General features: G+C 43.3%; 1 protein-coding gene across 1 annotated transcript in view; it reads right to left on the bottom strand.

The window, feature by feature from the left end:
* The window catches only part of LOC119970512, a 52,851-nt gene extending 39,935 nt beyond the window's left edge, over nt 1-12,916 (bottom strand). The window contains exons 1-3 of the mRNA XM_038805270.1: nt 12,851-12,916; nt 11,194-11,317; nt 5,048-5,215 (exon numbers count right to left, since the gene is read on the bottom strand). Coding sequence (XP_038661198.1) covers nt 5,048-5,215; nt 11,194-11,317; nt 12,851-12,895 — 337 coding nt within the window. The 5' untranslated portion in view covers nt 12,896-12,916. The remainder of the gene's footprint in view (nt 1-5,047; nt 5,216-11,193; nt 11,318-12,850) is intronic.
* Between the last annotated feature and the right edge of the window lie 2,242 nt (nt 12,917-15,158).

The raw sequence follows: 15,158 nt of genomic DNA on the forward strand, positions 1-15,158 counted from the left end.
AGGTCAAGACTGTAGTCAAGCAGGGGTGTGTCATCAACCCCACCCTTTTCTCCATCCTCATCATCACCACGTTTCCCCTTGTCAAGAACAAGCTTCCCAGTGGATGTGGAGATCTAACATTGTATCCAACCCATGAGCGCCTCCTTCGGACGTCTAAGGATGAGAGTCTTCAATTACCATAAAATGTGTGCTGATATCAAGATCCTTGCGCACAAGGCAATCATCCTCCTAGCTCTTCTTTATGGCTCAGAAACCAGAACTACGTCCAGACGCTACCTCAAGGCCTTGGAGAAGTACCATCAATGCAGTCCGAGGCAATTCTCTGCACCAACTGAGAGAAAAGGCGTACTAACATCACCATCCTTGAAGGAGCCAAGAGCACCAGCATCGATGCCATAATCATCCGAAGGCAACTCCACTGCTCCGCCCATGTGTTTAGAATCCCAAAGCCCTGACTGCCAAAGCAAATTTTCCTTACCTAGCTCATGGAAAGCTCCTGAACAAGAGAGGGTCAAAGGACACGCTTCAAAGACAGCCTGAAGGTTTGCCTCAAGAAATGCAGCATAGGTACCAATGCCTGGGCGACCCTTGGGTAACCAACTTGGAGAACCTCCTGACTGAAGGGACACAATTCTGTAGAACAATCGACGGTAAGAGGAGGTCCGGCAAAGGAGCCTGAGAAAGAAATACTAGCGATCTCGAGTCCATGAACCAAACCTACGTCCCAGAAATACCTGCCAAGTGTGCAGTTGGAGATGTGGCTATAGGATCGGGCTCACCAGCCATGCAAGGACCCACAGAACCCATGATCAGACACAGAGTTTCTTAGTTGGACAATCATACTCATTCGCGAATGATCAATGAAGAATACCCAACAGGTATCAGACTACTGTGCAAACAAGTGATGCATTATAGAGAACGCAAATACTTTTCTGTCTGTCCTGCATAATTGATACCTAACTGAATATAATGTTTATATAATAATAGTTTTGCTTTGTGGACTCTATTTTTCCTTGGGTGCAAATTAGTAAATTGCTAATCAAGACATATTATAAGTAGAAAAGGATCAAAATGTGTCTGTCTAGCTACCATCATAAAAAGGGCAGAATCAATTAAAGAAGAAAAGAAACACAAGTTGCTTTTTAAGAGATTGTTGAAAGCAATGAAATCTTTGTTGATGACCAAACATAATAAAATCATATACTCCTGGATGGGGAGGAAGAGGGATAATGGAAGCAAAATTGATTTCTACATTCAAAATGAGGTTGAGGTGGGGGATTGGACTTTTGAAAGAAGCTCAAGATGCAGATGCATCAGTCAAGCTAAACATTTTGTTGACAGGGAATCAGTGACTGTTTTGGGTGAGGTGCTGATGGGGTAGAGGTGCTGCTGTATTTCAAATCCTGCTGGAAGTTCAAAACCTGTCCCATTTCCACTGCCTGACTGGAACTAACCCGATTAAAATCCCATTGGCAGCTCTAGGCTGATGGAACCCGACTTTGAGAGTGGTAGATCAAAGGCCCCTTGACCAAACTCACTCAGTTTCAGCCTGAAGCTCACATTCACAAGGTTATACATTTTAAGCCATCTTATTAGTTCAGCAAAAGCACAAATTAAATAAATTAGGAAGACACGTGGCAAAATTAATGAATTTACAACTGACAAATTATCACATACATGCCCAATCTACTGGGAATTGATCCAGGCCAGAACAATGGGCTATCCCAAGGTTATACTGGATCATTTCAAGTGAACATTATGATCTCCACTGCTGGTCGAATACTATATTTGCTACTTATATAATCTGTGCCAATTTAACACTTTTAGAAGTGTAGAATTATAATTATTTCAGATATATCACATTTGATTTTGCTTTTGTGATGTCTCAATTTACTCTCAACTTCAAATGTTTTTGTTTTAATATTTTTAAAACTGATCACAAAATGTTGCAAGAGATGGCGGCCTGAGAATCACCTGACTTTCTTCTGGATTGAAGCCACGTGCCAAGACTCAAGATGGAGCAAAATTAATCTTCCAGACTGATATTGAACCAATGCCTTTTCCTGAAACTAATTCCAAAAAGCATTATCAATTGAATGGGTTATTCAAACACAAGGGCACGGGCTGTCTCAAAGTCACAAAATGTCAAATGACAACACCGGATGACAGGATATGTAATCAACACACCATCCTTTGTTTGGAAAAAGGACTTTGAATCTGTGCAACTCACATAATGAGGAAGCCATTTCAGTTGTCTGCCTTTAAATCAGCAAGAAGCCGCTTACGAATAGAGAAAATTCCACCAAGCACCATTGAACCAGCTGCAAGTCATCCAAGCAGCCATAGCAAGAAAACAGAAATACCTTGAAAGTGGGAGAAGGAATCCCCACAACCTGTTCCAACTTTGGGTTCACCCGAGAAACAATTCTGTGAAAATTCGACTGCAAGAAACTTTGCAGTTTACTTTCCTTCACCAAACTTTCATTTCACATTTCAGGCATCACCTCCACCTAAGAAACTACAGGCCTGTCACAGAAGAGGCTGAGATAATTTTAAGTTGCAACCTTGTTGTTTTACCTTCTGTTTCTAACCTTTGTGTGTGTGAGGGTATGTATTTTAAATTACATTGCAACTGTGAGATAATAAATAATCTCTTTTATTTTTAAATGTATAAAAAGCTTGTTGCTCAAAATATTTAACTGGGATTCTTACCCGAAGGGTAGGAAAGCATATCCCTCTTACACACACATTGAATAGAGTCCATTGAATTCCATAGAATCCATTCAATGCAGAAGGAGGCCATTTGGCCCATCGCGTCTGCACTGACCCTCCAAAAGAGCACTCGACCGAGGCCCATCCCCTGCCCAATCCCCTTAACCTCACTTAACCCTCACATCTTCGGGCACTAAGGCGCAATTCTTTTTAGCATGGCCAATTCACTAACCTGCATATCTTTGGACTGTGGGAGGAGCACCTGGAGGAAATCCATGCAGACACAGGGAGAATGTACAAACTCCACACAGACAGTCACCCAAGACCAGAATTGAACTCTGGTCGCTGGCACTGTGAGGCACCAGTGCTAGCCACCATGTCACCATGCCATTATTAAGAAAGACACAAGTATACTTTATTGCAGTGTTGTCACAAAGGGAAGGAAAAACATCCAGTGTTCATTTTTCCAAAGTCATGTGAACTTTTCACAATTGGTAAGGTGCAGAACATTTAATCATTTCAGTTTTGATTCTACTAATGGACAATTCTAAACTGAAAGTTAATTTTAACCATCAATATGCATAAAATAAATCAAACAGTCTTACTATTTAAACCACAATTTAACATTTCCCATTTAATATCACCTTCATCTACACCTGATCACAGGTTTTGAAAGGAAACACATATAGAGCGGGATCTTACCATACAATGGCAAAGTGTCAGTCCCGGCGATAAAAGTGGAATGAATCCTGTCAGCAGAATTCCTCTTGGAATCTTGAGCCTGAGTAAGTGGATGTAGTTAACGCAATCACTCTGGTGAGGGAGTGATTCTTAGAGCTGGAAACCGGCTTCAAACAGATTAGGACACCATCTTCAAAAGGCACCCTGACCAGTGCTGCAGCCGGATAGCACCCAGGCCAAATATTGGATGTCTCAGGACTCTCCCTGCCCCCGATAGTCATTGCCAGAAGAACTCCCCCACTCCCGACAGCCATAGCTGGCAGATCCATCCCCCATGTCTGCTCTCCCCCTGCCCCATGCATCATATACGAACCCCTCCACATGGGGTTCCCACTGGGGTCCTGCCCTTGCACAGCCTCTGGCACAGGTTGGCAGTGCCAATCTGGCAGTGATAACGTGTGCCAAGGTACTGCCTGGGTACGGCCGTCTACCCCCTCTCTCTCTCTCTCTCTCCCCCCCCCCCCCCCCCCCCAAAGCTCCCAAGGACTATACTTACCTCTGAGCCCTGGACCAATTCCCTCGACTGCTCACACCTGGCCAGACACTGTATAAATGATGCTGTCGAGACGTCACGTCAGCTCTGGGTGAAGATTTTGTGAAGGGAAAGGTCTGGATGTGCTTTCTAATTACATACTAATGAGTTAAACTGAGGTTCTGGGCTCATGTCATGTGATTTGCACTACTCCATTGGCAAGGGATAAGGTAGATTCAAAAAGCCAATTGTGCCGGAGAGAACCACGTTTTTCGCTTCTCTCTGGATTTTGAGCCTGTGCCGTGTTTCTCAAAGACAGAGAGTGAGGGTTCAAAATTGCACCCGTAAATTCGGTCTATGTTGTTCCCATGTTGGAGGCTGTGTTCGATAAAACCAACATAAATAAAATTGTGAGCACCTGCCATTTTGATTGATTGCCATCAAAATTGCCCAAAATAAAAGAATTAATTCTTCTTGAGTAGAAGAGGAGACTATACTCATCGGCACCAGAAATATTTAGAAGATGTTTATTTAACTTTTGTACCACATAATGTTGTATGCAAATAAATCTCTTCAACTTTCCTGTCATATATGTATGTATATTTTTGTTCAGCAGAATTGTGCAGTTGGTATACTGAAACATTTGCTCTTGTGACAATGGAACATGCATAACTAGGTATTAGGAGGTATATTTTATGAATTAATGTTCCTGTAATGGAGCTTTATTTGTATGGAGTGCATATCTAGATTTGGGAATAGAGGAACATTAATGGGTGGATATTCCTTGTGGTTCATTGAACATTGTGCTGAAATTCCCAAAATGCATTCTACTGAACAAAGCTGCATTCTGGGAGTGCGAATTCACTAAACATACCCTAATGGCTACATTCTGCTGACCTATCCTGTGTCAGGTTTCCTGCCCAGCTTTTAAAGTACACATTCCCACTTACCAAAAAAAAAACTACACATTTGATGTTTGTTGAAGTTACAGTGCTCTAGGTTCGGAAAAAATATGCACAAAAGCACAGAACATTTATGCGGCTGAACTTTTCTGTGAAGAATGTATTATCCAAATCTTAAGCTTAGTTTATGCAAAATGATATAAGACAAATTATCTCTTACCAGCAGGATATCCTGTGAGGGCTGTGGCATGCCAGTAGCCACAACTGACGCTGTGGATATCCTGAATGCCAAGATCAATTTTCTGTGGACTCCAGAATTTATGCGATGCTGGTCGGTTTGCGTCAATCACGTGACAATTTCTTCCCCACATAAATAACTCACCATTTGCTTCAAAATAAACAAACAAAACAGCTCTTAACTTGCTGCCTCTGGAGTGTGTAAGGTGACAACCATTTCATGGGCTCCAATTTTATTCAAATAGAAAGAATGACAGAAATTAAATAATGGTTTAGAACATAGAACATAGAACAGTACAGCACAGAACAGGCCCTTCGGCCCTCGATGTTGTGCCGAGCCATGATCACCCTACTCAAACCCACGTATACACCCTATACCCATAACCCAACAACCCCCCCCCCCCCCCCCCCCTAACCTTACTTTTTAGGACACTACGGGCAATTTAGCATGGCCAATCCACCTAACCCGCACATCTTTGGACTGTGGGAGGAAACCGGAGCACCCGGAGGAAACCCACTCACACACGGGGAGGACGTGCAGACTCCGCACAGACAGTGACCCAGCCGGGAATCGAACCTGGGACCCTGGGGCTGTGAAGCATTTATGCTAACCACCATGCTACCGTGCTGCCCGTGCATTTGATGTGCAGATAAGTTAAATTCTTAGGACTGATTTATATAGATATATATATTGCTGTAAGAAGCATGATCTTACTGTCAGCTATCACGTAGAACTGTTAATTATTACATATCACATGTGTTAATTTGGAAGAGGATTCTTTTATTTTTAGCCTGTCTTATTCCAGTTTAGTAAAAATGCGTTTAATTTCATAGGGACTTCTGTCTTTCTGTATCAGGAATAAATATTAAGGAGGAAGATTTCCTCTGCCCGTTTTTGTAGCTAAATCATAAACCTTTATTTCAAAATTGCAAAATCACAGAACCTTATAGTGCAGAAGGATGCCCTTCAGCCAATTGAGTCTACACTGGCTTTCTGAAAGAGAATTCTATCTAGTCTTACTCCCCTGGTTTATCCTTCAACCTTGCACATTCTTTCTGGTCGTGCCCTAAACTCAGGGGGTATTGGCAGGGATTCGCAGATGTCATGTCCCGGGTATTGAAACCTGGGGTGGTAATGAGCCCTGAGGTGGCAATCTTTGGGGTTTTCGAGGACCCAGGAGTCCAGGAAGAGAAAGAGGCCGACATTCTGGCCTTTGCTTCCCTGGTTGCCCGGCGATGAATACTGTTAGCATGGAGGGACTCAAAGCCCCCGAGGACTGAGATATGGCTATCGGATATGGCAAGCTTTCTTGGCCTGGAGAAAGTCAAGTTCGCCTTGAGAGGTTCGCTATTAGGGTTCGCCCGAAGGTGGCAGCCATTTATTGACTTCTTCGCAGAGGAGTAAGCGTCAGCGGGGGGGGGGGGGGGTGTGGGGGGGCTAGGGTAGAGTAGAGTAGAGTAGAGCAGATTAGGGGGATATTGAGGCAGGTCTGTGCATGATCAGAGCCGTGGTTTGCACTATGTTTAATTTGTGTCTTGACTTCTTTTTTTGTACTGAACAATGCCACTTTTTCTATATGCGTAAGATATCTCAATAAAATTGTTTGCTAAAAAAAATAATCCATGTTGGCTTTCCTTAATTATCCTGTACTGGTCCAAGTGACTATTGATTTTGTTTCGAACTATAGTTTCCATAAGTTTCCTACCATTGAAATCAAAGTGACTGGACTGTAGTTGTCAGCTTTATCCTCACATCCCTTTTTGAACAAGGGTGGAACATTCTCAATTCTCCAGTCCTCTGGCACTGGAAGCTTATCACTCGTAGCTCTGACAGTTCCACTCTCACTTCCCTCAGAACGCTTGGATGCATCTCATCTGGTCCTAGTGCCTTATCTATTTTAAGTAAAGATGCCCTTTCTAATACCGCCTCCTTCTCAATTCTAAATTCTTCCAGTGTGCCAGTTACCTTCTCTCTCATCTCGGCCAGGGTAGCATCTTCTTCCTTTGTAAAGACAGACGCAATGTACTCATTTAATGCTTCCGCTTTTCTTTCTGCCTTCAGATGCAAGCCCCCTTCCTTTTATCCTAAATAGGCCCTACTCTTTTTTTTGCCACCTTGTTATTCTTTTGCTACAGAAGACCTTAGTATTCCCTTTTATGTTAGCTGCCATTTTCTTTTCATGTCCAATCCTTGCTTTTCTTACCAGTTTTTTGCTCTCTGGTCCTTCCATAATCAGCCTGATTCTCCATTGCAATTTCCACCTGACATCTGTCATACACGCACTTCCTCCTTTTTTATCTTCTCCTCTACTTCTCTAATCATCGAGGGCACTCTCGATTTATTTGACCTAACTTTCCCCATATGCTGTTTACAATTTCCTCATAAAACTCACAGAGGAAACGTCCCTCCAAAACCTTTATCATCAAAGCTCCCTTGATGCTTCACCAAAAAGATTCCAGGTTCAATATGGATCTGTGGTGAGCTGGTTTATTGCAGTTACGGGAACAGCAGAATTGATTCAGTTAGCCTCATTGCCCTGGGTTAGGGAAGGGGAAACTAGGCAGACTCCTGTTCTTGTCCTGTCCATCAACACCTACCAGAATTATGTGTGCAGGGATATCAGACAAGGTAAGAAGAGCAGAAAATGCTAGATAAAGGCAGCAGGTCTGACAGCATCTGTGGCGAGAGAAATAGAGTTAACATCATGCAGACTTGAAATGTTTACTCTGTTTCTCTCCCCACAGATGCTGCCAGACCTGCTGAGTTTCATTTCCAGCATTTTCAGCTTTTATTCCAGATTTGCAATATTTTGCTTTTCCTTTAAAATAAAAAGAGCATTAGGTTGATTTGTAGATCCCCAGTGCATTTGCACAACCTACTATCAAGTCTCCTATGAACAAGCAGTACTTTGAACAGGAAGGTGAATGACATCTGGGGAACGGTGCCTTGCAGTGAGGGAATTAACTTCTTCAGGAAAGAGGAACGGAGAAAATGAGTCAGAAATTATCTTTACCATCATTGGTTTCAGCCAAACATGGTTTATAATAATCAAATTGTGTAGAAACAAGGAATGTGGTCCTTTCCTCTACTACCGAGTGAAGGATGGTGTAAGATAGGCAAAAATGAGTTGAAAACTAGCAGGCATGGAAAGAAAAAGAAAAATGAATAAAAAGTGTTTTTTTCGCAATAAAATGCAGGATCAGCACAGTCTCAAAGACCAAAGAGGTCAAGTAAAGCAGTGCATTAGCACACTGCCCTTTCACCTCAGGAACCAGAGGTCAAATCCAGCCTTGAGTTATGGAGTGAAAGTCTCTTCCTCCTGCTAGCTATAAAGGTTTTATGTGAAACAGGTTCAGGCTGCTTCAACTCAACTCCTAATGTATGAGTCCAGAGAACAAAATTTCCCATGATTCAGGACAAATTGCCATTAAGTCAGTGATCTCAATCTGATCAGCCATAAGAATGACTGATGTGGGAAGTAAAAAGCTCATTCTGGCATAGTAAGACATAGTGTCAAAGACTGGGAATTAACTGTATTATTGAGGACAGTAGACAGAGTTTTATTTACTGTCTAGCCATACTATAACTAATCATGCTCGAAGTGGGAAGAAGGTAAATGGAATTGATAGTACGAAGGATACAAGAATGAAGTTTAGTTGAGCTGAAGTCTGCAGAGGGAGGAGGATTGAATGCTAGCCAGGAGAACATTGAGATTGTTGGGTTTAGAGGTGACAAAGGCATGGATGTAAGTTTCAGTGTCAAACCATCTGAAGGTAGGAAATTTTGTGGAAGTGTTAATAGCTGGTGTTTATGATGGAGAGAGGGGATAAGGGATAAAATGTTCAGAGTGGCACTGAATAAGATACTAAGGTGTAGTATAAAGGGTTAACAGAATGGATATGCTAATCTATGTGCACATGATGATGTAGCACTGACCTCAGCCACTCTAGAGAGCAGACAGGTGGCCCGGAGGAGAGATGTGCCTTCCCTATAACCCACTAGGTACATACTTTACATAATGTTAATGAACTAGTTTTTAAGTAAACACCCTGATACAACTATAGCTCTTCCTTGTCAGAATCCTGGTTTCACATATTCTATACCAATTAACAGTTTGGTTCAGCCTGAAGTACTGCTCAGGGAGGTGAATGGGTTCAATGGTATGAGCATAACTTTTATAGTTGTGGCTGAAGATGATAGCTTTGGCCTTCTCTTTGTTTAGCTGGAAGATATGCGGCCTGCTATTACAGAGACACTGGAGAGATAGAGCTGAGTGCCATCAGAGGACATGTGGGGCGCGACCGAATGGCCTTGTCATGCCCAAATCGTTGACATGATGAGGGCGTATTTGAGAAGCTCGGAATGCCTTGTGGAATCTAACGGGATCTCGCAAGATGTTGCGATCTGGATCTCACCCTGGTTGGGCGAGAACCAGATATACATTTTTGAGGAGTACCATATGGATGCCAATCGGCAGCACAATAGCACAAGTGGATAGCACTGTGGCTTCACTGCGCCAGGATCCGAGGTTCAATTCCCTGCTGGGTCACTGTCTGTGCGGAGACTGCACATTCTCCCCGTGACTGCGTAGGTTTCCTCCGGGTGCTCCAGTTTCCTCCCACAGTCCAAAGATGTGCAGGTTAGGTAGATTGGCCATGATAAATTTCCCTTAGTGACCAAAAAGATTAGGAGGGGTTACTGGGTTACGGGGATAGGGTGGAAGTGAGTGCTTAAGTGGGTCGGTGCAGACTCGATAGGCCGAATGGCTTCCTTCTGCACTGTCTGTTCTATGTTCTATCATACAGGGGTGGAAGAAATTTTTAAAATTTAATTCATTCATGAGATGTGGATATCAATGGTAAGACCAGCATTTGTTACCTGGCTGCCTGTGAGAATTTTGAACTTGCTGTGCGAGTGGTAATTATGCTTTAATATAGTGGCTTAGTGCAACTAAGTAGCTTTCTAGGTTATTTCAGAGGATAGGTAAGGGTCATTGCTGTGTGTCTGCAATCACAAATAGGCCAGGCCAGGTTAGGTCAGCATGTTTCCTTTCCTAAAAGACATTAATGAACCAGTTGGGTTTTGATGACAGTCTGGTAGTTATACGGTCACTATACGAGTCTTTTATTTAGGTTGTATTAATTGAATTTAAATTCCTCAGCTGCCTTGGTGGGATTTGAACTCATGTCTCTGGATGACTAGCCCAGTTAAATAATCACAATGCGGGCAGCACGGTGGCACAGTGGTTAGCATTGCTGCCTACGGCGCTGAGGACCCGGGTTCGAATCCCGGCTCTGGGTCACTGTCCGTGAGGAGTTTGCACATTCTCCCCGTGTCTGCGTGGGTTTCACCCCCACAACCCAAAAAGATGTGCAGGATAGGTGGATTGGCCACGCTAAATTGCCCCTTAATTGGAAAAAATAATTGGGTACTCTAAATTTAAAAAAAAAAAACAAAATAATCACAATGCTGCCATTTCCCACCCTAAAACTGCTCTGCTTTTGGTATGTGTAGAACCAAGCAAGGGCAGTTACAATGGGGTGGGCAATGGAAAAGAGGTGTTAATTATGTTGTCAATAATATTGACACTATTGAGCTAGCTGGACATGTGGCAGTGAAGAGGATAATGGGGAAGCTAGTGGGATTGTCGGCAGCTCACCATAACACTTGCTCCTGGCAGTAATGCGGTCATTACCACAGGTTATACCACAATGCTTGAGAAGAAACTGGAACTTGATTGTCCATTGAAACGGCAGGACATTATAAACCAAAGTTTTACTCACGCTGCTGAAATGCAGCCATGGAGACTCAGCTTTCAGCACTTGCATGCCAATTTGGATAATTTTTAATATTTGAATCGGAGCATGGAAAAACCAATAGATTGGGCAGATTCTGGTACAGTGAAAGCTGTAATTTTAACAAAACGTAGGTTTGAATCGAAAAAGCTTACATTTCCAGGGGTTACTTCACAAATACAGTTCCATGAAATATCCCTGAAGAAGTTTATTTTAAACTCTGAACATAATATTTGAAACTTGCACATTAGGTAAGCTTTAATTATGGTATTTCTAATTGCAGTCATTTTTGAGACACAATGTTAATATTTTAAAAGTTGTCTGGCTACATACCAGTAAGGGCACAACTATAACAATCTCCAGCTGCTATCTGTTGAACACATCCCCGGAGTTGCTGAATGGATACACAACACGGCTTTGTGAGGAACCTCACGTTTTCCCCCTGTCCCAGCTGTCCCTGTGAATAAAGAAGTAAGGAGCACAGCTTGTATCACCTTTAAGTCTTAATTCTCAATTGCTATAATTGGACCTCTTATAGAACAGGAATGAGTTCAGGTTTGCCACTATTAAATGGGTATACTGAACGTGGCTTATTATCATCTGGTTTATACTAACGTGCAGATCTATACAAAGTGCTTGCAGTCATGCGTTCTATAGTAACCGTGTACACAGAAATGTTGAGTGTTGAACAAACTGTTTCAACATGGGACAATGAAAACTAATCAATGTTGCAACTCTAAAGACACGGTAAGAATTATGTTTGTAGTTGGTAAATCACAACTGCTGGCAAGTTGCCTGACTTCGACTGAAATAATTGTCATGCAGGGAGAAGTAAATTTCTCTAACCACAAAACAGTCATTGTTTTTAACCTTTCTACTTCAATAAAGCTGATGTGGCTGAAAATTTAATGTCACAATAATTTAGTAATCTACCAGAAATTAAAATAAGCACAATAAATCATCCAAATATAGGCTCCTGCTTCAGGCTATTTAAAACCTATAATATCAGGAAGCATTTAAAGCATGCTCCCTCTCCCTTTGTACATAACATGCAGCACCACACAGGAAATTATTTTGGTCTCCGCTTAATAGAAGAAACCTGTGCAATGACAGATGTATGGGAGAAGGTTTTGTCCACACATTTGTCCAAATGACTCGCCTACCACCTGGCCCTGGGTTGCAGAAACCACCAGCAGATCATAAAGATGCAACACTGACTTATAGAAGCTCTCCATCCCTCTGCCTGCCGGCTTTCTCTTTTACATGTGTTCTTCATTCTTAAGCGCTATTTCTACTGTCCTTTTTCCTCCTTCTGCCCACCCCACTTCTCTTCTCTGCCTTATTCCTCTTTATTAAGGTTCTAACCCTTTTGGAACTGAGACAGCACTTCTAGCAACAGATGCAAAAGTAAAAGCAAACTACAATGTTTGAAACTTTGCTTCTGAGTATTCTTTTCATTATGAACTATACTGTAGTTTTGTAGGTGCTTGTCATATTCAGGAACAAGCAGAAATTCATTCTAGCAGAAAACATTTAAAATCAAATACATACTTGTGCATCTTAAATTGTAATGTAGCACTGAAAGGGTTAACTTAGCTTGTTCTTTAAAAGTGAATTTGCTGTCTAATACTCCTGAGCTGTTTTCAGTCACTGATGGAAGAATGAAATTACTGCAGTATCACTGGTGCAAGATTATGATAGCCATTGGGACTGTGTATTTTTTAGTGGTCATTTTGCACTCCATGCAGCATTAGTCTGAGTAAGTAAACATTGGTCTACATTCACTTATACACCAAGGCCACCCTTAATTTCATATGCTGGGGCAGAATGGTCATGTACACAGATTACTTCTCCAGGGCCATTCAACCTGTTTTGCAAGAACAATCAAAACCATTATATATGTCCAGCCAGGCAGTTTGTGTGGAGATAACAGATTCAAAACTGACATGTATCAGTAACATTGTCCAGACTTAACAAACAACCTACATACCAGGAACATAGGTTGGGTTTTTCCGCTTCCGATCAGGGTGGGCATTCGGCCAGATCAGGGTTAAAGCATGCTGGCTTTCAGTGTACTGCAAGGCAAGGGCTCCATTCTGAAAAGGCTGGGCAATGTTGAGTAAAGGGAAGAGGCCTCGCGACAAGGGGGCCACTGGGACTGAAGAACTGGCGAGCTGGAAATGAAGTTCAAGATGAGGGCACTTACACAGCTGCAACATTTAGCATCAGCTCAATTGACATGCATGGAGTCAGGTGAAGAAATTATGCCCACTCAAGCAACACTAATTCCTCAAAGTGTCAATGGTTGCTCCCTAGGTTTCTCTCTTGCAGCCTTAAAATCAACATAATAGTTTTGGAACAGCAGAACTATTGGATAACTGGACAAACTTGTGGACAACTTTTGAAGACGTGGTCATGGAATAGTCAAAGGAGAATGCCCTGAACCTTCTAAACTATTGTAAGGTAGATACCGAACAGTGACCCTCATGTTCACAGCAAATCGTGCAGTCTTGGAGTGTAAGATAGGATGGTGGGAATGCCTGAGATGAGAACAGAACTTCCAGTTGAGTGGCCAAAGCTGTTGGCAGTCAGTCTTGTGGATTGGGTAGGGGCAAGCGGGGTTTGTGGTCAAACCTCATGCATGTGCCCCCCCCCACCTCTCAGCCCCACTGGGCATCATTTTGGGGGCCAGGACTCTCCAGCATAGATAAATGGACCACAATCTCAAGTGACGCCTGGACCAAAAGTGGACCTTCGGAAACAGATGCTGATTCTTGTGTATTTCTTATTGATATTGCAGTGAGAAACAGACCTGCTGGCGTGTTTCCTGCGCATTCGCAGGGGGTTTCTTCTCCGTGCCAGCCATGGCGGAGCCTTACACAGGTCGGCGCGGAGGGAAAGAGTGCCCCCACGGCACAGGCCCGCCAGCAGATCGGTGGGCACTGATCACGGGCCAGGCCACCGCGGGGGCCCCTATGGGGCCGGATCCTCCCCCCCCCCCCCCGAGGGCTCCGCTAGCCGCCCTCCAAGCCAGGTCCCGCCGGTATGGGCCATGTCTCGAGGGTATGTGTCAGTCCTGAGATGATGAGCTACTTGGAGGATGTCCTTCTGGGCTTAGACATCAGAAAGTGCTGCATCTTCACGTGTCCATCCAGCAACCCAGTCGCATCTGGGTGATAATGAGTTTGACAATGGCTGCATGTCTTTAACCTGGCAAAGCTCATCAGCAAGATCCATCATGACCAAGGCAGCCACTCATGATGTGTTACCTTGCTAGTGAGAAATAAACTTGACAGTTGAGTCAAGGGACCGAGTGAAATTTCATGGTTGTATCAGCATGTACATGTGACTCAGTGGGCTGTGGCACACTTCCCTAAATGACACACTCATCCAGATGTTTCAGTTTGGGTTGAATAGTTCCATTAATCACGGTGCAAGAATGGAGGCACCATATCTGAGAATGCCAAGGCCAGACACCTGGCTGCAAGACATTGAGATGCCTACTCTGATCAGACATGCAAGCAGTATGTCCTCATGGCCAGATCTTTCCCTTGTGAAGTCCAAATTGATAAGACAACATGAAGCCCTCAAGAGTATGTGTCTTGGCTTATGAGGAATGTGTCTGGCTCATCACACACTCGATCCTATTGCATTGGCCCTCAGCACATTGCAAGCAGCAATGATCAGCAATTCCAGTGCAGGCCTAATAGCTGACCTGCCGCTCAGAGGTCACCATTTGCAAGCTGTATCAATAACCTGTTGGGGAGTGAAGGCAATGGGACAAACCTCGCCCACCAACTTTGTGAAGATACGTGGCTGGATTCTCCACTGCCAGGATACTTTTTTGCACCGGCAGCACACCCATGTGCAGGGATTTCCCGACGGTTTTGAGCTGCCCACAATGGGAAACCCCATTTGCCGGCTGGTGGGACGGAGAATCCCGCCCACCATTCTCCCTGCAATAGTCACAAGTTCAGGTTTGAAGACACTCAAGATTGGATGTCTCAGTGCCTGTACACAAGTGAGCTGAAAGCATAGAAACATAAAAAATAGGAGCAGCAGTTGGCCATTCAGCCTCTCCAGCCTGCTCCACCATTCATTATGATCATAGCTGATCATCCAACTCAATAACCTGTTCCCACTTTCCCTCCATATCCTTTGATTCTTTTAACTCCAAGAGCTATATCTAACTCCTTCTTGAAAATATGCTATGTTTTTGCTGAGGTTCTCTGACTTTGAGCTGAGGTCATCCTATTGTATCTGGGAACATCTGACACCTGTCTGGCTGAAGGTAGCAC

This window comes from Scyliorhinus canicula, chromosome 8 (genome assembly GCF_902713615.1).
Source record: "Scyliorhinus canicula chromosome 8, sScyCan1.1, whole genome shotgun sequence".
Lineage (NCBI taxonomy): Eukaryota > Metazoa > Chordata > Chondrichthyes > Carcharhiniformes > Scyliorhinidae > Scyliorhinus > Scyliorhinus canicula.